Source organism: Salmo trutta, chromosome 31, assembly GCF_901001165.1.
Source record: "Salmo trutta chromosome 31, fSalTru1.1, whole genome shotgun sequence".
Lineage (NCBI taxonomy): Eukaryota > Metazoa > Chordata > Actinopteri > Salmoniformes > Salmonidae > Salmo > Salmo trutta.
This window is the reverse complement of record NC_042987.1, coordinates 25698129-25721171: the sequence shown is the minus strand read 5'-3', so window position 1 is coordinate 25721171 and position 23043 is coordinate 25698129. Positions and strand designations below refer to the sequence as shown.

General features: G+C 46.2%; 1 protein-coding gene across 6 annotated transcripts in view; it reads right to left on the bottom strand.

Moving 5' to 3' along the window:
• Nucleotides 1–23043, bottom strand: part of LOC115169829 (partitioning defective 3 homolog) — a 264582-nt gene that overhangs the window by 128369 nt on the left and 113170 nt on the right. For all 6 annotated transcript variants that reach the window (XM_029725831.1, XM_029725832.1, XM_029725833.1 and 3 more), the window contains exons 3-5: nucleotides 11353–11533; nucleotides 8485–8684; nucleotides 7183–7326 (exon numbers count right to left, since the gene is read on the bottom strand). In XM_029725831.1, the coding sequence (XP_029581691.1) occupies nucleotides 7183–7326; nucleotides 8485–8684; nucleotides 11353–11533 (525 nt within the window). The remainder of the gene's footprint in view (nucleotides 1–7182; nucleotides 7327–8484; nucleotides 8685–11352; nucleotides 11534–23043) is intronic.

Here is a 23043-nt window from a genome sequence, read left to right as displayed (position 1 = left end):
GTCTGGTGTTCAACCTTCCCAAGTTCTCTCACGTCACCCCGCTCCTCCGCTCTCTCCACTGGCTTCCAGTTGAAGCTCGCATCCGCTACAAGTCCATGGTGCTTGCCTACGGAGCTGTGAGGGGAACGGCACCTCCGTACCTTCAGGCTCTGATCAGGCCCTACACCCAAACAAGGGCACTGCGTTCATCCACCTCTGGCCTGCTCGCCTCCCTACCTCTGAGGAAGCACAGCTCCCGCTCAGCCCAGCCAAAACTGTTCGCTGCTCTGGCACCCCAATGGTGGAACAAGCTCCCTCACGACGCCAGGACAGCGGAGTCAATCACCACCTTCCGGAGACACCTGAAACCCCACCTCTTTAAGGAATACCTGGGATAGGATAAAGTAATCCTTCTACCCCCCCCCCCCCCCCCCCGAAAGATTTAGATGCACTATTGTAAAGTGGTTGTTCCACTGGATATCTTAAGGTGAATGCACCAATTTGTAAGTCGCTCTGGATTAAGAGCGTCTGCTAAATGACTTAAATGTAAATGTAATGTACATGGCAGTCTATGAGCTAGCAGGGAAGGTACATGGCAGTCTATGAGCTAGCAGGGAAGGTACATGGCAGTCTATGAGCTAGCAGGAACGGTACATGGCAGTCTATGAGCTAGCAGAAGATAGAGAAACTACAGATTTATTCCTCATTAGAGAGAAGGCTGGTGGTGTCACTTTAATCCTAGGTTATGATAGTATGCTTAAAATGGTACCAACTGCTTTGTTTAAAAGTGAAGGAATTTCACCTTTGTGGCTCGCCACTTTTCAATAGAGTTGGTTCTGTTCTGCTGTAGCATCAAACAGTCCATAAAGACTCAGAGTGCTAGGATTTAGGATCAGACGTGCCTTTTAGATTGTAGCGAAGACATAGACAGGGGGCTCGGATCCTTGATCAGCACTCCTACTCCAAGACAATTCAGCATATGTGGCAAGGCTTCTAACGATCACAGACTACAAAAAAAGCCAGTCACACCGTGGACATCAATGCCACCCTACTAGACGAGCGAAGCACCTTTTCCTCACGCTTCGAACAAAAACGACTGATCTGCCGAGGAGAGCCCCTGAAGACAACGAGGGCTACGTGCTTACGGTCTCCACGGAGAACGTATGGAAGTCATTCAAGCATCTTAACCCTCGCAAGCCTGCCGGCCAAGACGGCATCCCTATCCACACCCTTGGAACATGTGCAGACCAGTTAGGTATTGTGATTTGGGACATTTTCAATCTCTCTTGCACATGCCGTTGTCTCCACCTGCTTCAAGATGTTTACCATCATCCCCGTGCCCAAGAATGGAAATGTAACTGTACGACTACCGACCTGCAGCACTCACTTCGGTCATCATGAAGTACTTGAAGAGGCTAGTCAAAGACCACATTACCTCCATCCTCCCTGACACACTCGACCCTCTCCAATTCGCCTACCGCCCGACAGATCCAGACGACGCAATCGCCTATGCACTGCACACCGCCCTCAACCAGGACAAGAGGGATGCTGTTTATTGACTACACCTCTGCCTGACAGCAGCTCTTTAACCTCAGCAGCAGAAGCCCCCCCCCAGCCCTATGGGTCCTGGTCAAAAGTAGTGCACTCTAAAGGGAATAGGGTGCCATTTGGGATACAAACCAGCATTTGCAATGGAAATCAGAAGGACAGAACGGCAAGCACAGTTTTTATATTTGTGTTACACAGTCAGGGGCCCATACTAAGTGGTATCATGCCAGGGCACTGCATCGTGTCAAAGTGGGTATTAGTTCTAATGATCCAGATGCATTCTGGCGCTACCTTTGATAGCGCTACTCATGTGTAAACCAACGATAAAACATAAAAGGATAAAGGACATCTCTCGTTCCCCTGTTCACATTTAACAGTGTCCTGTTCTCCTGCTTTCTTCCCCTGTTCACATTTAACAGTGTCCTGTTCTCCTGCTTTCTTTCCCTGTTCACATTTAACAGTGTCCTGTTCTCCTGCTTTCTTCCCCTGTTCACATTTAACAGTGTCCTGTTCTCCTGCTTTCTTCCCCTGTTCACATTTAACAGTGTCCTGTTCTCCTGCTTTCTTCCCCTGTTCACATTTAACAGTGTCCTGTTCTCCTGCTTTCTTCCCCTGTTCACATTTAACAGTGTCCTGTTCTCCTGCTTTCTTCCCCTGTTCACATTTAACAGTGTCCTGTTCTCCTGCTTTCTTCCCCTGTTCACATTTAACAGTGTCCTGTTCTCCTGCTTTCTTCCCCTGTTCACATTTAACAGTGTCCTGTTCTCCTGCTTTCTTCCCCTGTTTACATTTAACAGTGTCCTGTTCTCCTGCTCTCGTTCCCCTGTTCACATTTAACAGTGTCCTGTTCTCCTGCTCTCGTTCCCCTGTTCACATTTAACAGTGTCCTGTTCTCCTGCTTTCTTCCCCTGTTCACATTTAACAGTGTCCTGTTCTCCTGCTCTCGTTCCCCTGTTCACATTTAACAGTGTCCTGTTCTCCTGCTCTCGTTCCCCTGTTCACATTTATCAGTGTCCTGTTCTCCTGCTCTCGTTCCCCTGTTCACATTTAACAGTGTCCTGTTCTCCTGCTCTCGATCCCTTGTTCACATTTAACAGTGTCCTGTTCTCCTACTCTCGTTCCCTTGTTCACATTTAACAGTGTCCTGTTCACCTGCTCTCGTTCCCCTGTTCACATTTAACAGTGTCCTGTTCTCCTGCTCTCGTTCCCCTGTTCACATTTAACAGTGTCCTGTTCTCCTGCTCTCGTTCCCCTGTTCACATTTAACAGTGTCCTGTTCTCCTGCTCTCATTCCCCTGTTCACATTTAACAGTGTCCTGTTCTCCTGCTCTCATTCCCCTGTTCACATTTAACAGTGTCCTGTTCTCCTCTCATTCAGGTATTGATAATCACAAATCTGAAGAATGGTTTCTGGAAATCTTTAACCGTGTATTGATTGCTGGGGGTTTAATTAGTGTTGTAATTAGCGTGTTGTGGGGTTGAATGCTGCGACAAAATGAACAATGCCTCTGGGAGGGAGAAATTCCCAGGTGTCTTTCTCTGCTAGAAGTGGACCCTGAGGGAGAGACCAGCCTTGGAACGCCCATCTCGCTCAGCAGGGGTGTCACATTAAAACAAAAGAGAACAAAGCTCACAGGGAGAGGAGAAAGATAAAACAGAACGACGGCGAGATGCTAGTATGGTCGGTGCAGCCATGGAGACCACAGAGAGATGAGGGTAGGAGAGGGGAAGAGGAGCAAGCGAATCAGAGGTTCTCTGAGAGAAAAGCAAGGGTTGAGATGTAGCATGGAGGAGAGAGAGAGTATAGAGAGCGTAAGAAGGAAAAAGAGAGTCAGACAGAGTGAGAGTAACCTAGAACAAATAATACCACTCCCCCATTAAGTACTTCTCCCCAATCCTGAGGCCACAGCAGCACCTACTGGTACGGAGAAGAGCCCTGGGCTCTATGGGCGTACGGAGAAGAGCCCTGGGCTCTATGGGCAGACGGAGAAGAGCCCTGGGCTCTATGGGCGTACGGAGAAGAGCCCTGGGCTCTATGGGCGTACGGAGAAGAGCCCTGGGCTCTATGGGCGTACGGAGAAGAGCCCTGGGCTCTATGGGCGTACGGAGAAGAGCCCTGGGCTCTATGGGCGTACGGAGAAGAGCCCTGGGCTCTATGGGCGTACGGAGAAGAGCCCTGGGCTCTATGGGCGTACGGAGAAGAGCCCTGGGCTCTATGGGCGTACGGAGAAGAGCCCTGGGCTCTATGGGCGTACGGAGAAGAGCCCTGGGCTCTATGGGCGTACGGAGAAGAGCCCTGGGCTCTATGGGCGTACGGAGAAGAGCCCTGGGCTCTATGGGCGTACGGAGAAGAGCCCTGGGCTCTATGGGCGTACGGAGAAGAGCCCTGGGCTCTATGGGCATACGGAGAAGAACTCTAGTACCTCTCTAGAATCTGTATGGGCTTATGGAGCTGTGGTCCCCAGTGGCCAAGACAAGAAGTCGACCAATCACCCTCAACTGTCTTATTAAGACTCATACCAACACCTCCACCACTAGCTACCAGGAAGCCAGCAGCACATCCTCCTGAAGCAGCTCCATTAGCCATGATTTATGGCTCCACAGCCTAGCTTCACATGATTTATCATACTAAACCAGGTGACTGTAGGCTTCTGTTCTGCACCAGTGCCACCTGAGGGACTTCCTCATCTTTGTTGTAGTGTGCAGGACATCAGGGAGTGCTGGAGGAACCCTAGCTAGCAGTTTCTACTGCATGTAGTTAACCAGCAGTGATGATTAACCTACTGTTTGTACGGCTATGTGAAACAGGCTTCTCATCTCCCCTGTGGTTAACTAATGCACCGATCACTAAACCAAGTCCAACCATGACAAAGGACATGGATACACACAATGGTCTAATGGACAAGGACAAACCGGACAGAATGATGATTCAAGGTAAATCCATGGAACGGTGGTGGTATCTTTTTTCGCCTGACATGGATTGCATGTGTAACATTCATTCAGGAGCTGCGTGAAGCGTATACAGCCAGAGGCAACCAAGCACATCCATACTAACCTCAGGCAATACTGATACAAGTGAGAATTGAGGCCAGGCCAAAGCCTATTCCTTATATTATTCATTTCTAAAGAATTCCAATTACAGCAGCGAACAAGATATGGGAGGGTACAGGCATCTCCTCTTTCATCTGCAGGTGTGTGTGTGTATGTGTGTGTGTGTGTGTGTGTGGGGGGGGGGGGGGGGGGGGACTGGCTGTTACTGCAATACTCCGGCCAAAGAGACAGTTCACATTGCATGATGGTGTTCAATGTCATTTTTTAATTGAATTGAAAGTCTCAGTCTCCGCTACATCTATGTTGAGCCAGACACACACAAGAATGTATATGCACCCATACTTTATAGATAGTAAGTGTATTCAAGCATATCAAAAAGTGTATTGAAGCCCTATAGGTCCTGGTCAGAAGTAGTGCACTATATAGAGAATAGGGTGTCATTTAGGACACAACCATAGTGTTTTCTCCACACTGTCATCCAAGCGATCCCCCATCAGATTGGCTGTGTGATACTCTGTCTGCTGTGAGAAGTGGTCGGTCATTACCTAGAAGTGTATTCAAGCATACAAAAACAGAGCCTACAAAGTGTTTTTTTACACACTGTCGCCCATGTAGTCCTTCAGATTGGCAAGAGAAGTGGTCATTACACCCTGCTTCTGCATTGCTAGCTGTGGCTCATTAAAACACATGACAGATTTATGAACACACACATCTCTGCGCTCTCATGTTGCCACAGCAACAGTACCTGTTGCCAGAGCGGATGAAGGCGATAACGTTTCAGGATTCACATCACAAACTCAGTTTGAGTTTTCAGAGTATTCTCAGAACCTCAATGACTTTCACGGAGTTCCATCACTGGACAAACAAGACATTTTTCCCCAACTTTCAACATCCCTCCATCTGAAAAAATCTGAACAAGCACTTACAGCAGTGAGACAAAGCAGAGCCACTTGATGCTTCCCAAATGGCAGCCTTTTCCCTATATAGTGCACTTCCTTAGACAGGGCCCATAAGGCTCTGGTCAAAAGAAGTGCACTATATAGGACACAGGGTACCATTTGTGATACAACCACTGACCCTTCACGGTGATGGCTACAGCCCTATACAATACAGACAACATCTGTTGGGAGATGCCTCTCCAATCCAGTCTGATTAATGGAGTGACTAAATCTTTCATGGCTCCACATGTCCTTTTAATATCAGCTCATATCTCATGGCGCTGACAAAATAAATGAACGGTCGGAAGAAAGAAGTTACATAATGATCACTATAATGAGAAACATCCTAGGCTATGAACTTCCGGCTTATGTCCTTAATAGCACCCTATTCACTACATAGTGCATTACTTTCAACCAGAGCTGGTCAAACGTAGTCCACTATATGGAATAAGGTGCCATTTTGGACACAGACCCACCAGTTGTCGTCAATGTAGCTTCTCCACAGCAGAGCAGCTCAGTCAGCCCAGCGCCCACAGACTTCTGAACTCATTCTGTCAGCTAATGCCATGGTTTACATGGAGGAGAGAGAGAGAGGCGAGGGCATAGAGAGAGAGCGGAGCAGCGAGGGCGCAGAGACCGAGGGGCGCAGAGACCGAGGTGCGCAGAGGGAGCAGAGAGCGAGGGGCGCAGAGACCGAGGTGCGCAGAGGGAGCAGAGAGCGAGGGCGCAGAGACCGAGGGGCGCAGAGGGAGCAGAGAGCGAGGGCGCAGAGACCGAGGGGCGCAGAGGGAGCAGAGAGGACAAGGGGCGCAGAGGGCGAGGGGCGCAGGGAGCAGAGAGCGAGGGGCGCAGGGAGCAGAGAGCGAGGGGCGCAGGGAGCAGAGAGCGAGGGGCGCAGGGAGCAGAGAGCGGAGAGCGAGGGGCGCAGGGAGCAGAGAGCGAGGGGCGCAGGGAGCAGAGAGCGAGGGGCGCAGAGAGCGAGGGGCGCAGGGAGCAGAGAGCAGAGAGCGAGGGGCGCAGGGAGCAGAGAGCGAGGGGCGCAGGGAGCAGAGAGCGAGGGGCGCAGGGAGCAGAGAGCGAGGGGCGCAGGGAGCAGAGAGCGAGGGGCGCAGGGAGCGAGGGGAGCAGAGGGAGCGGAGAGCGAAAGCGCAGAAGGAGCGGAGAGAGAAAGCGCAGAGGGAGCAGAGAGCGAAAGCGCAGAGGGAGCAGAGAGCGAAAGCGCAGAGGGAGCAGAGAGCGAAAGCGCAGAGGGAGCAGAGAGCGAAAGCGCAGAGGGAGCAGAGAGCGAAAGCGCAGAGGGAGCAGAGAGCGAAAGCGCAGAGTGAGCAGAGAGCAAAAGCGCAGAGGGAGCAGAGAGCGAAAGCGCAGAGGGAGCAGAGAGCGAAAGCGCAGAGGGAGCAGAGAGCGAAAGCGCAGAGGGAGCAGAGAGCGAAAGCGCAGAGGGAGCAGAGAGCGAAAGCGCAGAGTGAGCAGAGAGCGAAAGCGCAGAGTGAGCAGAGAACGAAAGCGCAGAGAGAGCAGAGAGGGGGCGAGGGCGCAGAGAGCACAGAGAGTGAGGGATGTACTTAGCAAGGGCCCCCCCGCTCTGGATAATACAGTCTTCTAAATGACTCAAATATATGTAATGTGACCAGGTTTGCATGTACAGTACAGTGTGTGGTGCTACCTGCTCCTGTCTCTCCAGCCAGCGGTCTACCATGGGGTGGTTGGCGCTCAGGGAGGAACGGGCCGTCTCTCTCTGGAACTCTCTCTGGTTTGCCCAGGTCCCTGAGTCACGGGGGAGACTACGGTACGTGTCCACAACCTTACCCTGGACAAAGGAACAAAGAAGAATCTTAGGGCTGGTTTCCCAGACACAGATTATCCCTAGTCCTACTATACACTAGGCTTAATCTGAGTCTGGGAAACCAGCCTTTAAAGGGATACTTCAGAATGTTGGCAATGAGGCCCTTTATGTACTTCCCCAGTGTAAGATGAACTTGTGCATATCATTTTATTTGTATGTCCAGTATGAAGGGAGGTAGCAGATACCATAGACTTCCAGTCATTGTGTTAACGCTAGCTAGCAATTGCGCTAGAGCTAGTAAGCGACTTCCTTCAAACTGCACACAGACAGAAAAATGGTATCCACGGGTTCATCTGCCTTTGGGGAAGTAGATAAAGGGTTTCATTTACATAATCCCAAAGTATCCCTTTAAAGATAAAGGCTATAAACATAGTTGAGTTTTACAACACAAACTGACAGGTATGAGTAATATATAGTGTGGGGGGCCCTTGCTAAGTACATCTACATCCAGTAAACTTAGGGGAGAGCATTAGAGAGGACACAAGTAGCTAATGTCATACACTGTAGATCAGGGGTGGGCAATTTATTGGCTTTGAGGGCCATGTCGGGATTTCGAAATTGAGGGCCGCACTGATTTCTTTCAAAATACATTTGCTGGCCCAAAAAAAAAAGGGTAGTTATTTGAAAATATAAAAGGGCCATTATAATTGAACATACTTTCCATCTAGTTGTAGACGTTCAAGAGTGGACTGGAGTTGTTTAACCCAAAATAATTATCATTTTTTTACTCAAACCTCCTGCGGGTCAGATTGAATGGCCATAGTTTGCCCACCCCTGCTTTAGATCGTGTACAGGGGAGTTGTGTACAGGGGAGTTGTATACCCTGGGAGTTGTGTACAGGGGAGTTGTGTACAGGGGAGTTGTGTACAGGGGAGTTGTGTACCCTGGGAGTTGTGTACCCTGGGAGTTGTGTACCCTGGGAGTTGTGTACAGGGGAGTTGTGTACAGGGGAGTTGTGTACAGGGGAGTTGTGTACAGGGGAGTTGTGTACAGGGGAGTTGTATACAGGGGAGTTGTATACAGGGGAGTTGTATACAGGGGAGTTGTATACAGGGGAGTTGTATACAGGGGAGTTGTATACAGGGGAGTTGTATACAGGGGAGTTGTATGATCGTTGGCAACCTTTCTCTCCAGGCTGTTGGCGTCAGTGCTGGTGCCTCCAACAGAGTGCCGTGGTTTGAGGAAGCCAGCTGTGGTGGACCAGCGGGTGGGGTTCTTCCTGGACGGCTCCTCTGGCGGCAGGGTCACACGGGGGTCGCTGAATGGCCCGTTGACCATCGCCAGTGCTGGATCACTGCTGCGACGCACATGGAGGGGCATATCTGGAGGAGAGCAAGAGACCGTGCGAGATGGTGAAGGAAAGAGAGGGAGACAGCAGAGAAGGTCAAAATGAGTTTATTTGGGAAAGTATGTACTTCCTTACTTTGGCCCATCGCTCCAGCAAACAGCTGGGTTTCATTCAGTTGACCTTCTCTCCAGGCTCCTCCATATTGATGTCCTCTTCATGTCATTTTATTAGGTTTGTGTATTGGTCCTAATCAGGACCTTAGTTTCAGCAAGGACACATGTTTCAATCTGTTGGTGTGTAGTAGTCCAACTCAGACTATGATGCTCAGCAGAAGTTCTTGCCAATTCCCTTCTCACAGTAGTAATTAGTCCATTCTTAATGTGAACCTGAGCAGCGTGGGTTATTCTCTCTTATAAAGCCATTACAGTCTGGGTACCCAGTGCTGCGTCAATATAGAAATAACAAAACTTTGAATTCAGAGTTCACCACTATCAGCTGTAAATTGGTGTTCTGGAGCCCACTATTATGCCTATGCTCAGGATTTATCGGAGGTTGGTGTAGGCCGACTTGCCTAGTTAAATAAAGGTTACATTAAATAAATGTTAAATTGTGCAGGGGTTCCAAAACCTTTGACCCTCGACCCCATTTTCATACAACAAAAAAAATCTGTGACCCCACTATGTAAAAAAATGTATGTAATCAACGGCCAATGTTTACTTTTGTTATTTGGGCTATGACATTACAAATCAGTCCCACAGTATTTCAATCTGAAGGAAGTATGGTTTGAAGTGACTGAAATGCATCAGAAAGGTATTGGGAAGTTCAGAAGATCATCAGGCAATAATGTATTATATTCTGTGTAGAAAAGAACATTGATGATGATCTTTTTCCCCCCGTCTAATTTAGTGCCTGGTCTTGTCCACTTGGTTCTAACGGCTTGTGGGCATCGTAGAGGGAAACATTATGTACCTACGTGTTCCTGACAGTCATTTTTCGGTGATGGGGTCATAATATTTTGTTGCTTAAACCATTCAAAGGATAGAGACATTTGTAGGAAGAAAACAGAAACCTCTTTATTACAACGGCATCTAGCGTTTCCCAGAGGTTTTGTGAAACAAGCGCAAATTCTCTCCCAACCGCATTTTAAAATCAGGCAACAGCACACGTGGCCGTGACCCCTAGTTTGGGAAGCCCTGGGTTAATGATTGATTGAGTAGCTTCGGAGTGCTTTCACATTAGATTGTGCTATTAGCAGGTCAGTCAACTAATTGGATTTTTGAGATTAGATGTGAATATGCTATAATGACACATTTTCAGCATAATCAGACCAAGCAGGTTCCTAATTTATAACCTTTTAGAGCAATATACTTTCTAACCTCTAACTATAGTTAACTGACAGTATAAAATGTCTTCAGCCAAAAAAAATGTTTTAACAGGGCCTAACTTTATATTACTAAATCTTGCAGAACTGGTAGAAATGGAATGAATCTGCACAGGGTCCTCTATGTAATTGGAACAGTTTTTAATAACAGATGACATTTTGCCAGTAGAATAATTTGGACAATATAAAGAATACACAGCTAACAAGACTGGATGGGGAGGGATTCTGAATAAAATGAGAATTATATGAGAGTAAACTTCTTATTCTAATATTTCTTTCTGATCATAATCCTAATTATAATCTGGACAATGAATGGAATGCTGTCGACAGCAATTTGATTCCAGTAGGCAGCTAGACAGAGAGGCCTCTGGGAGTTTGAGTCTGGGGAGGCCGGATGGTCAGACCTGTTAGGACAGAGTTCTCTCCTCCCTCCCTGTAATGCTGTCCCATGACTAAGACAGAGACACCATAGTTCTGAACATGTCTCTCGCGCTCCTGGTGAACAGGCGCCCGCTTTCACAGCGCAGCATCATGGGACTCCTGCTCAGGGTTCCAGTATGGATGAAGGTGCTAGTCATAAACAGAACTCTATGGTGATGTGTCACTGAATGTTCTGGGAGACATGCAGGGGAGAGGAGCCATTGGAAGTAGCACTGAGGAGCCGCAGCATAGTGGAGACGTTCCCATCGGTCAGAATATGGGAATGTGCCTTGGAGAGGTATTTTATTAAAACAGTGTCTTAGCTACAGTTTGTCCAGGGTTCCGCTCTCTGTGGTCCATTTATTGACTCAGTGGAGCAGCAAATAAGCCGTTGGGATTTCTGACATAGTTTGGAGAAGAACGGTGACAATGAATGGAGCTTAACTTTGTTGCTTTTCTTTTTGTGCTGCACACAACTAATGTTTGTATATACTGTGGCACAGTCGTTTGCTTGTTGATGACATACTGCTATTCTGTTACAGTACTCCCACTCAAAAACAGTTTCCAACCAAAAGCCCACTTAGACTGATGTTAGTTAATGGCATCTTCCTGATGTTCTGTACCCACTCAAGACCAGCGGGCCAAAACATTTAATGTGATCATTTTATGTGGCTAAAGAACTGACTGCACTAGATTCCTCCCACATAGGAAAATATCTGCATAGCCACAGTAGATATATCTGTATGCTACATAATTCCCATCAATGCTTAATGCTCCTTGGACCCAGCGCAACGTTCTGATGCCAATCGTTGTCGAACGTTGCAGACATGATTCCTTGGTCTACATGTCGGGAAAGGCATGCTCGTTTTACGTAACCCAGGTGTTTGATTTGTGAACTTACTAGTTCGGAGGGCGGACGGAGTGACTTCTATCTCGCTGGTGGCCTGGTAGGGCTGGAAAGCAGACATGCTGCTTGTGTTGAGCTCGGTGGCAAACATGTCGGGACTCTGGGTGCCCGTTGAGCTGGCGCTGGTGCCGTCGCCACCATGGGGAGGTTCCTGCTCATCATACACCGCCACCAGCTGACGGAAAGAGGGAAAAAGATTATTACTTTATTGACCATTTACATGTATTTGGATCCCCATTAGCATTTGCAGAAGTAGCAGCTACTCTTCCTGGAATCACTACATTATCAACAGATATTTATCTTTTGTAAATCATATACTGTATCTGGGAGCAAGACATAAGGTACCAGTCAAAAGTTGACACCTCATTCAAGGGTTTGGTTACTACATGATTCCATGTGTTATTTCATAGTTTTAAGTCTTCACTATTATTCTACAATGTAGAATAGTAAAAATAAAGAAAAACCCTTGAATGAGTAGGTGTGTCCAAACTACTGACTGGTTCTGTATCTAATAGTGAAAAGCTTGGTGTGAAGGAGTAATAGACAGTCAGGAAGTAGCGAGAGAGAGATGGAGGGAATATGTCGGGAAGGAGAGACAAAGAGCGAGAAAGAATGTGAGACAGAAAGAGAAAAGACAGAAAGAAAGAGAGAAAGAGAGAAAGAGAAAGGAGAGAGAAAGAAGGAGAGAGAAAGAGAGAAAGGAGGAAAAAGACACACGACTTAAGAACTTAAGTTGACGTCTGACTCTAGTCGATATGGATCCCACCAATGATTTTATCTACTGTATGATTCAGGCTTCCTATCGTACGGAGGGAGGCCTTATTAATTTCAAGGACAAGAACCCCTGCAGTTAATTGAATATGACATCCAAGCCGTCACTAAGAGGTCCACCAGGCCACGTGTGTTCAGCTGGCTTGTGTTATTGGTTCAGTGCTGTGAGGAAGGATCAAAATAGTTCAAAATGCCATTAACAGTCACACAGGCAGGCAGCCACATCAGAAACAGATCTTATTCACCATGCAGTACAGCAGAAGCCCAAAGGCAACCAAATGTAGTCCGTCTCTGACTCCAATCCCCTACTGGCCACAACAGAGTCAGGCAGCATTTGAGGGCACAACAACAACAACAACAACTCTGCCGGTATCTGTCCACTGGAGGTATACGGCCTTTTCCCCAAATGGCACCCTATTCAATGTAAAGCGCACTTCTTTTGACCAGAGCTCTGGTCAAAAGTAGTGCACTATATAGGGAATAGGGCACCGTTAGGCATGGGCCCACTGCATTGCCTTGTTTTAGGAACATCTGATTGTGCTTTATACAGCCCACAACACTCTGGCCCTGGTAGGTTCCAGTGTATTAAAGCAGCTAAAGCCTGGGAGCCTGTGGTTTTATAGCATTTAGATAAGAACAGAGAGCAGAGACACTAACTACCCCTAGGGGGCATAGGGAGGTCCAATTCAACACAGGCCCTCCCTGGTTGCTTCCCAAATGGCACCCTAGCCCCTATATTGCGCACTAGTTTTGACCAGGGCCCACAGTGCTCTAGCCTAAAGAAGTGCACTTTAGGCAATAGGGTGCCATGTGGACACAGTCCCTCAATCTCATTAGCACCCTAATTAATTACGGCAGAGCTGAACCAACATTCCTCAATATACGTCTCTGTGACGTGGGGAGAACACAGACCCATATGACTGGTAAAACCAGCCAGGGGTCAACCGTCAGTTTAGAGTAGCCCGACAGAACATTCTATAAAAGACAGACAAGGATGTGAGTTTGCATGTAGCCTTCCCTGTAGCTCAGTTGGTAGAGCATGGTGTTTGCAACGCCAGGGTTGTGGGTTCGATTCCCACGGGGGGCCAGCACAGAAAAAAAAATTATGAAATGAAATGTATGCATTCACTACTGTAAGTCGCTCTGGATAAGAGCGTCTGCTAAATGACTAAAATGTAAATGTAAAAATACATCGTGGTGCATATATATGCAATAACCCTTCTAATAACTCCTAAGTGTAGTTGTTTTATTTAACTGTGCCCAATATAGTGGAGTCAGTGAAACTCATTCCCACGGTCTGGTCCCTATGGGCACCATAATAATATGCAAGATAGAATAAGACTGGCCCCCTCTGGGATCCATCTGGTGGTGATTATACAGAGGTACAGTGCATTCGTAAAGTATTCAGACCGCTTCCCTTTTCCACATTTTGTTACGTTACAGCTTTATTCTAAAACTTATTAAATCATGTTTCCCCCCTCAATCTACACACAATACCCAGTCACGACAAAGCAAAAACAGGTTTAGACATTGTTGCAAATTTATATAAAAAAATAAAACCTTAATTATATGTATTCAGACCCTTTTCCATGAGACTCGAAATTGAGCTCAGCTCCTGTTTCCAATGATCCACTTTGAGATTTTCTACAACTTGGAGTCCACCTGTGGTAAATTTAATGATTGGACATGATTTGGAAAGGCACACCTGTCTATATAAGGTCCCACAGTTGACAGTGCATGTCAGAGCAAAAACCAAGCCATGAGGACGAAGGAATTGGGTGTAGCGCTCCCACACAGGATTGTGTCGAGGCACAGATCTGGGGAAGGGTACCAAAACATTTCTGCAGCATTGAAGGTCCCCAAGAACACAAAGGCCTTGCATTATTCTTAAAGTGGAAGAAGTTTGGAACCACCAAGACTCTTCCTAGAGCTGGCCGCCCGGACAAACTGGGGGAGAAGGGCCTTGGCCAGGGAGGTGACCAAGAACCCGATGGTCACTCTGACAGAGCTCTAGAGTTCCTCTGTGGAGATGTGAGAACCTTCCAGAAGGACAACCATCTCTGCAGCACTCCACCAATCAGGCCTTTACGGTAGAGTGGCCAAACCTCAGTAAAAGGCACATGACGGCCCGCTTGGAGTTTGCCAAAAGACACCTAAAGTACTCTCAGACCATGAGAAACAAGATTCTCAGGTCTGATGAAACCAAGATTGAAAACTCTTTGGCCTGAATGCCAAGCATCACATCTGGAGGAAACCTGGCACCATCCCGACGGTGAAGCATGGTGGTGGCAACAAAATGCTGTGGGGATGTTTTTCAGTGGCAGGGACTGGGAGACTAGTCAGGATCGAGGCAAAGATGAACGGAGCTAAGAACAGAGATCCTTGATGAAAACCTGCTCCAGAGTGCTCAGGACCTCAGACTGGGGCAAAGGTTCACCTTCCAAAAAGGACAACAACCCTAAGCACACAGCCAAGACAATGCAGAAGTGGCTTCGGGACAAGTCTCTGAATGTCCTTGAGTGACCCAACCAGAGCCCAGAGTTGAACCTGATCGAACATCTCTGGAGAGACCTGAAAATAGCTGTGCAGCAACACTCCCCATCCAACCTGACAGAGCTTGAGAGGAAACTCCCCAAATACAGGTGTGCCACGCTTGTCGCGTCATACCCAAGATGGGTCTGAATACTTTCTGAATGCACTGTATACTGGGTACATGGATACGGTGTGGATGTTTAGACTAGGGTCCTAGTCTCCAGAATGTGTCACTCTCAGGGCTATGATAAAGGATCCATGTTAATATCTACTGGTAAGTTACATCCAAGGTTGTTTGTATTGCGTTTCACTCTTATCACATTCACTGTATCTCCAGGTAGGTGACTACTAGTGTTGATTGTGCGGCGCTAGGGTGACTGTCATGGAATTTTGGATGATGGTAATTGGCCAGCCGAATGACCGCGGTCTCCGTAATAACCGTTCAAATAGCAAACGCTCTGCTTCTGGCTGCATGTGTTGCCATAGAAATAAAATGAATAGAACATGTCCCCATTCAAGTTAATGATGGCATAGTATGGTGGACTGGCGGCCATTGCGAGTGTACCCATAGGAGCAAAGCAGGAAGTAAAAACAGGAAGTGTACTCAAGATGTGCTGTGATTTGTTGATTCAACTCAACTGACATTACAGAAAATACATGCAATGCATGAGCTCTAGGTTAAAGAAAACAAAAAGGTTTAGACAACGGGATTCTAATATCATATAACTCTTTGCAACAATAGGACCAGCTATGCTAGTAAGCAGCGGCACTGGTTCCAAATTAGTTACCAGGTTGTCTTAACCTATATTTCTTCAAACTAGCATGAGCCGCATAAATGAACATAATTAGAATGAACATACAATACCAGGCAGCCATTGTGAGTGTACCAATAGATGTTGTAAAGGAGTTTGGGCATATTCAACAAATCTAACAAAGTGGATATTCATCAAATCCATCATGATTTGTGTATTGTAACAGGCCCACAAGTTTCAAGTTTTAAATGTCGTCACATGCACAATTACAGTGCAATGGCTTTCTTGCAAGCTTTAAAGGTAATTACTTAAGTCCAATTTGGATATATTTGGCAGTTTTTGCTGCATAAAATGTAGAAATTGTCCCTTTTCAAGTCCCGTTTGTACAAACTGGTTAGCATAGCTAGCATACGGTAATGGTAGTCAAAGTACATTTGAACTGTAATACAGTTGATTGGTAACGATGACTAACGTGTTGGGCTTTACATCCATACAAGCATTATACTCAGATTTTGACCTCAACATAATGTGAAATATACATATAAACTATAGTCTAAATGTATGATAATTTGGTTGGGGGCAATGAGGAGACTCGCAATCTTTCCCCCACTCAATGGCAATTCCATTGTTCTGGTCGAGTTCGATTGACCTCTTCACCGCATCCATGCGTTCACCAGTCAAATTGCCAGGGTTAAAGGTTCCAAGCCCGTTCTATTATTTATATTGCTGTGTGTGCTGCTGCATTGTGCCAGCCCTATGTGGAGTGCCCCGAGCATGTGAGAGACTTGCTTGTGGTCAATGGAACGCTCAACTCTGTTCTCTTATATTGAGTATAACTGGTCAAGCGTTTTGCTAGCAACAACATTGAGTCACCATCAGTCGACACTTGTAAAAATGTCAAATCTGAAAACGCTTACCTGTGCCTATGTGTGTCCTGCACAACTGTGGTCCTTCCGCGGGGTGCTGAAATGCCTACTTTTAATTTTTTTTAAACAATACAACCACCAACTTTTTCTCCATTTGTGTTACTCGTCTGGATACGTAGCGGCCTTGACGTACTACATCAGCTGAGATTCAATTGGTGGTTGTATTCGCTAAAAGTTTATTAAAAGTATTTATTTCAGCACCCCGCGGAATATTGTTAGTGTCGACTGATGACTCCATTTGTTGCTAATAAATCGTGCGACCACTTATTAATACGCAACTCCGCCTCGATATCAGAACAGAGTTGCGCTTTCCTGACCTCAACTAGGTAACGGAATGGTTAAAGTCCTCCAGTAAACTGCAGCAGGGTTTTTGGCGACTTCACACGCGTGTGCGGTGAAGCAATCTACACAGCAGGAACCCCCCCAGTACTAATTGCTACATTTGTTGACAAGCACATACTTGGCCCCACCACAAGATAACTCACATGCGTACACACACACACACACACACACACAATGAACAGGGGTGGTCTTCCCTGAGGATGACTACACACTAACTGTTCAACTTCAAATGTGTTGTTGATTGCCCTGAGAGACCGTATGTGTGGTTCTGCAGACACTTACATGATTGATATGTCATGCATGTGTGTGTCTGTGTGTGACAGGAAGGTACCAGTATCGTGATACTTGTTAGTATCATGGCAAGGAAACAAAACATTTAGCACCACTTCACTGCTTTATGAAAACAACCGTGTTGTTAGAAACTATCATTGTTGTCATCAAGAGTCACATTTATTGATGCTCCAAACTATAGCACACAATTTTACACACAACAGATTTTTATAGGACCAAAAAGTTGCCTGCATCGTGTTTATTTATTTTTTTGCCATGGAAAAAATATTGTGATACTGGTTTCATCCCGTCCCTAGTGTGCATGCATGTGTGTAATTCTCTGTTACCCAGTTTGAACACAGGTTTTACACATCCCTAAAGGATAGCGAACACCACAATGGACACAATGGCCATAGCAATGAACTCGCAACAAATCTTTATAACTGTCCTCAACTGTCTACTAAATCACATATGGATAGAGGCATATGGAGTGCTTTATAACAATGTCTTGATCATATTTCACTCATTCGGTTACAATTTACTTCATCCTTCAATGTCATGTTCTAGTGAGTTTCCCAATGCCTCATATATCCCTGTGATTTATTGGTTACAAACCAAATGGCACCCTTTTCCCTACGTAGTGCATTACTTTTGAACAAAGCCCATGGGGTTGTGGTCAAAAGTAGCGCACTAGTCGGGGAATAGGGTGACATTTGGGATGCAATCATTAAATTCATACCATAAACATCAAGTTAATAATCTCCTCTTATCTCCATCTGAAATACAGTTTATGGCAAGTAGACTAGAGTCCAGTCCAGGGGGTCTACTTGTACATTAAACTGCCTCATGCTACAGACACGTGCTCCTGCCCTATGGGCCGTTCTGGCGTGAACAGGGCTTACTTACATAGACTCAGTGGCCATGGCAAATGAAACCAACCCAAACAGGAGATGTCCACTTCTCTTAGAGCAGTCCACGGTGTTTTGGTTAACTGGGAGCAGACAGGTGTCACACTTGGCCCGCAGCAGTTGGACCTGTCTGTCTAGACCCTGTATGCCAGGTAAATACTAGAGGCTAGATAGCAGAGCTGTCAGCGAGTGGAGGTAATGGCCCAGATCCTTGGCCTACATAGCAGTCAACAACCAGCACTAAACGCAATGTCCCTGTCATAGCCAACATCCGGAAACCCATAACACCAACCAACGCCGTGTCTACAGCCAACATCTACAACCCATAACACCAACATCTACAACCCATAACACCAACCAACGCCGTGTCTACAGCCAACATCTACAACCCATAACACCAACCAACGCTGTGTCTACAGCCAACATCTACAACCCATAACACCAACCAACGCCGTGTCTACAGCCAACATCTATAACCCATAACGCCAACCAACGCCGTGTCTACAGCCAACATCTGCAACCCAAAACACCAAACAACGCTGTGTCTACAGCCAACATCTGCAACCCATAACACCAACCAACGCCGTGTCTATAGCCAACATCTGCAACCCATAACACCAACCAACGCCGTGTCTACAGCCAACATCTATAACCCATAACACCAACCAACGCCGTGTCTACAGCCAACATCTACAACCCAAAACACCAACCAACGCTGTGTCTACAGCCAACATCTATAACCCAAAACACCAACCAACGCTGTGCCTACAGCCAACATCTATAACCCAAAACACCCAACGCTCAGCTGGGTCTAAAGCCAACACCCAATATGTATGAGCCCAACCAGGCCAATAATATCCTCATAAGTAGCTGATTAAACACGGTCTACAGACAAGGAAAATAACATAGGAAAATAAATAGCAATAACAAGACTCAAATCATGTGGTGAAAACAACCCACGAGGGTCAGTAGCGGACACTGGAGAGATACGTACTGTGCCTAGCCTAATTGATGTTTTGTTTGATTTGTGGCATGACAGGGGCGAGATGACTTGTCTATAGCCTTTTGTTATAAGACATGGTCAACATCACACAAACAGTCAAGCATCAATTAGATCCAATCCACCCATTAAATCAGTGTTTTGACAGATGGCTTGTAGACGTACAGTACAATCACACTTGACGCATATCTTGCGCACGCACACACGTCAGAGAGAGCGTACAACCCACTCGAAATTGAGAATCATGTTCAAGTGTAGAACAATTGTGACTGGAATGGAAGGAGCAGTTTGAGTGTAATAACCCCCTATTCATTTCACTTAATGGAAACTATAGAAAATATCTGGGAAAAAGGTTTCTGAGTAAGACCTGCACTACATGACCAAAAGTATGTGGACACCTGCTTGTCAAACATCTCATTCCAAAATTATGGGCATTAATATGGAGTTAGAACAGCAAAGGGGGGAATAACAGCCTCCACTCTTCTGGGAAGGCTTTTCCACTAGATGTTGGAATATTGCTTCCCTTCAGCCACAAGAGCATTAGTGAGGTCGGCACTGATGTTGGGCGATTAGACCCGGCTCGCAGTTGGCGTTCCAATTCATCAAAGGTGTTCGATGGGGTTGAGGTCAGGGCTCTGTGCAGGCCAGTCAAGTTCTTCCACACCAATCTCAACAAATAATTTCTGTACGGACCTCGCTTTGTGCACGGGGACATTGTCATGCTGAAACAGGAAAGGGCCTTTTCCAAACTGTTGCCACAAAGTTGGAAACAGAATTGTCTAGAATGTCATTGTATGCTGTTAAGATATCCATTCACTGGAACTAAGGAGCCTAGACAAATCACAAAAAAACAGACCCATACCATTATTCCTCCACCACCAAACTTTACAGTTGGCATTATGCATTAGGGCAGGTAGCGTTCTCCTGGCATCTGCCAAACCCAGATTTGTCTGTCAGACTGCCAGATGGTGAAGAGTGATTCATCACTCCAGAGAACGTGTTTCCACTGCTCCAGAGTCAAACGGCGACAAGTTTACACCACTCCAGCCGACGCTTGGCATTGTACATGGTGATCTTAGGCTTGTGTGCCGCTGCTCAGCCTTGGAAACCCATTTCATGAAGCTCCTGATGAACAGTTATTGTGCTGACGTTGCTTCCAGAGGCAGGTTGGAACTCAGTAGTGAGAGTGTTGCAACCGGGACAGGCGATTTTTACACGCTACAGCACTCTGCAATCCTGTTCTGTGAGCTTGTGTGGCCTACCCCTTCGCAACTGAGCCGTTGTTGCTACTAGATGTTTCCACTTCACAATAACAGCACTTCCAGTTGACCGGGGCAGCTCTAGCAGGGCAGAAATTGGACAAACTGACTTATTGGAAAGGTGGCAATCATATGACGGTGCCATGTTGAAAGTCACTAAGCTCTTCAGTAAGGCCCTTCTACTGCCAATGCTTGTCTATGGAGATTGCATGGCTATGTGCTTAATTTTATACACCTGTCAGCAATGGATGTGGCTAAAATAGCCAAATCCACTCATTTGAAAGGGTGTCCACATACTTGTGTATATAGTGTACATTGAATTACAGGGATATTATGGAATCGTAATCGGGGACGGAGCTATAGTAATTCAAATGTATAAAAATAAATAATTTCCTGGGATAAAGGCTAGACATAACCTTTGTGTTACAGCTTTCATTTATATCAAAGTGAAATTACACGTAAACTGTAGGAAATTGAAACAAAAACGTAAACCTCAACTACAGTCCACATCTTTCAGATACGTGAGACCTGAAAGGTTTGTTCTCACATGAACTACTGTACTAGCCTACATGTGCTGCTTGTGTTAACATTCTCACATAGAAAACATAGAACAAAGAAAACAAGAACAGGCTCCACAAACAATAGGCCTACTTAAATCAAACTTTGTCACATGTGCCTGAAAACAACAAGTGTAGACTTTACCGTGAAATGCTTACTTACAAGCCCTTAATTCTTCTTGAACGGCACTGTTGGTTAAGAAAATATTTACCAAGTAGACAAAAAAAAGTACAAATAAAAAGAATTAAGAGCTATGCCATGTGTATTGCTTTAGGCCTACTGGTTAATTCAACAGAACACCACCCAATTAAGCACCTCAGTATAGTCTGAAGAAATAGGAGCAACTAACTTCCTAAGCCTGGTGGGAGAACAGTTAATGAGAATCATGAATCACACAGTATCACCCTTAATCACATTGAAGCTATATTTTTCCTGTTTGGGCTGCAATAACAGTTTCTCAAGCCAATCAACACTTAATCAGACATCATGGGCTTATTTTACAATGTGGGTGTTCAATTAGCTGGGAACAACTTGTGTCGCGTTGCGGCAGAGAAGGAAGCGCTTCAAGGAGACTGTTTGAAAAGGCTCAATGACAACATCTATGGCCGAATGTCGGAATGGCATCTCGGCATGCTTTCCGCTACACTATGGAGATGTTTGTTAAAAACACAGTATCTCACCCAACTCTTACATCAAAACAGGTCCAGTAGAACCCACGCAGCCTGGCTGATAATACGGTTCACTTGGCAGACACAGGAAGAAGGAAACGGCAGTAAATAACTTCAGCTAGGTTTACATGGTGACTGTAGTGCGGCGGTGTATTGTTTCTCCAGGTCTTAGGTTAACTGCAGCCATTTGGTGGGTGTTTGGTTATTAACTAGGTCTATGGAGTCCCAAGAGAGCAGAGGACATGGAGCCAGTTTGTTCCTTCACACTCCCAGCATGGGCCAAGGTGTTCTAGACACAGAACACTACGCATTCTATTTCTACGGTTCAAGAAGAGAACAGAGCTTAGAGACGGATCTTTGGGTATGCAGGTGCTGCCATTGCCCTCATGTTGCTAGGCGATTCTCGACAGCAATAGCTTTTCAATTCCCCTCGTAAAAATCACGGTGAGTCCACAACATTTTTATGAGGTGGTGTCTGCGCTACCGTCGGATCATTAATCAACACACATTCTGTCTGAGTAGCTTGTTTTCCTGCACAAAGAGACACTGGGCCTCAGTTGTAGCCATTTGAGAGAGAAGCTGCCAGCAGAACATGGCACTTGTTTGTAGGTGGTGCGACATCTAGCCTGGACTGTAGGAAAGGAGATTGCTTTTCCTGCAGTGAGGTAAATGCCATGTGTGTGACTGCCCTTTCCAGCCAGCTCCTTGGAAAAAGGGACATCTTCCAAAAAGGAGCTTGAGACATGTCGAGAGAAAGTTTGCAAAACCTAATAAATGGTGTTCTAAACAATGCCAAAGTCTTTCTCCATAGTGTCTGTCTGGCCAGAGAAAATAACACTGAATTAAAAGTTAGGACTTTCTTCAAGTGGCAGTAAGATGCCTTCTGATGTTACTGTTATTCACTGGCCTGGCCAGCTGAGTAGAAGGGAAGTTGCATTGTTCGTTGCGAAACAGCTGGCTAAGCTCATCTTTATCAATGTTGAGCAATTATAGTGTGTTTCACAACACAACGAGCCAACATGTGGAACTTATTTTTTTAAATTGAACCTTTATTTAACTAGGCAAGTCCGTTAAGAACAAATTCTTATTTACAATATCGGCCTACCAGGGAACAGTGGGTTAACTGCCATGTTCAGAACGACACATTTTTACCTTGTCAGCTCGGGGACTCGATCCAGCAACCTTTCGGTTACTGGCCAAACGCTCTAACCACTAGGCTACCTGCCACTAGGCTAACCTGCCACTAGGCTAACCTGCCACTAGGCTAACCTGCCACTAGGCTAACCTGCCACTAGGCTAACCTGCCACTAGGCTAACCTGCCACTAGGCTAACCTGCCACTAGGCTAACCTGCCACTAGGCTACCTGCCACTAGGCTACCTGCCACTAGGCTACCTGCCACTAGGCTACTCAGGAAAGAAAACAAGAGCTCCCTTGCTTTTTGCAATAAATCTGTACAATTAAAAGTGAGCAGCGTGAAAAAGGACTGAAGTAGAAATGTTTCATCATACAGCGTCTGGAAGAGTCCCAGGTGTCCAATACCTCCCATCCTGTGAGGCCAGGTCAGCGTTTCCCCCAGTAAAGAAGGGCTTTGTCCCAAATGGCACTCTATTTCCCATGAAGTGCATTACTTTTGACGCGAGCCCTATGGAACCTGGTCAAAAGTAGTGGAATAATAAGGGAACAGAGTCCCATTTGGG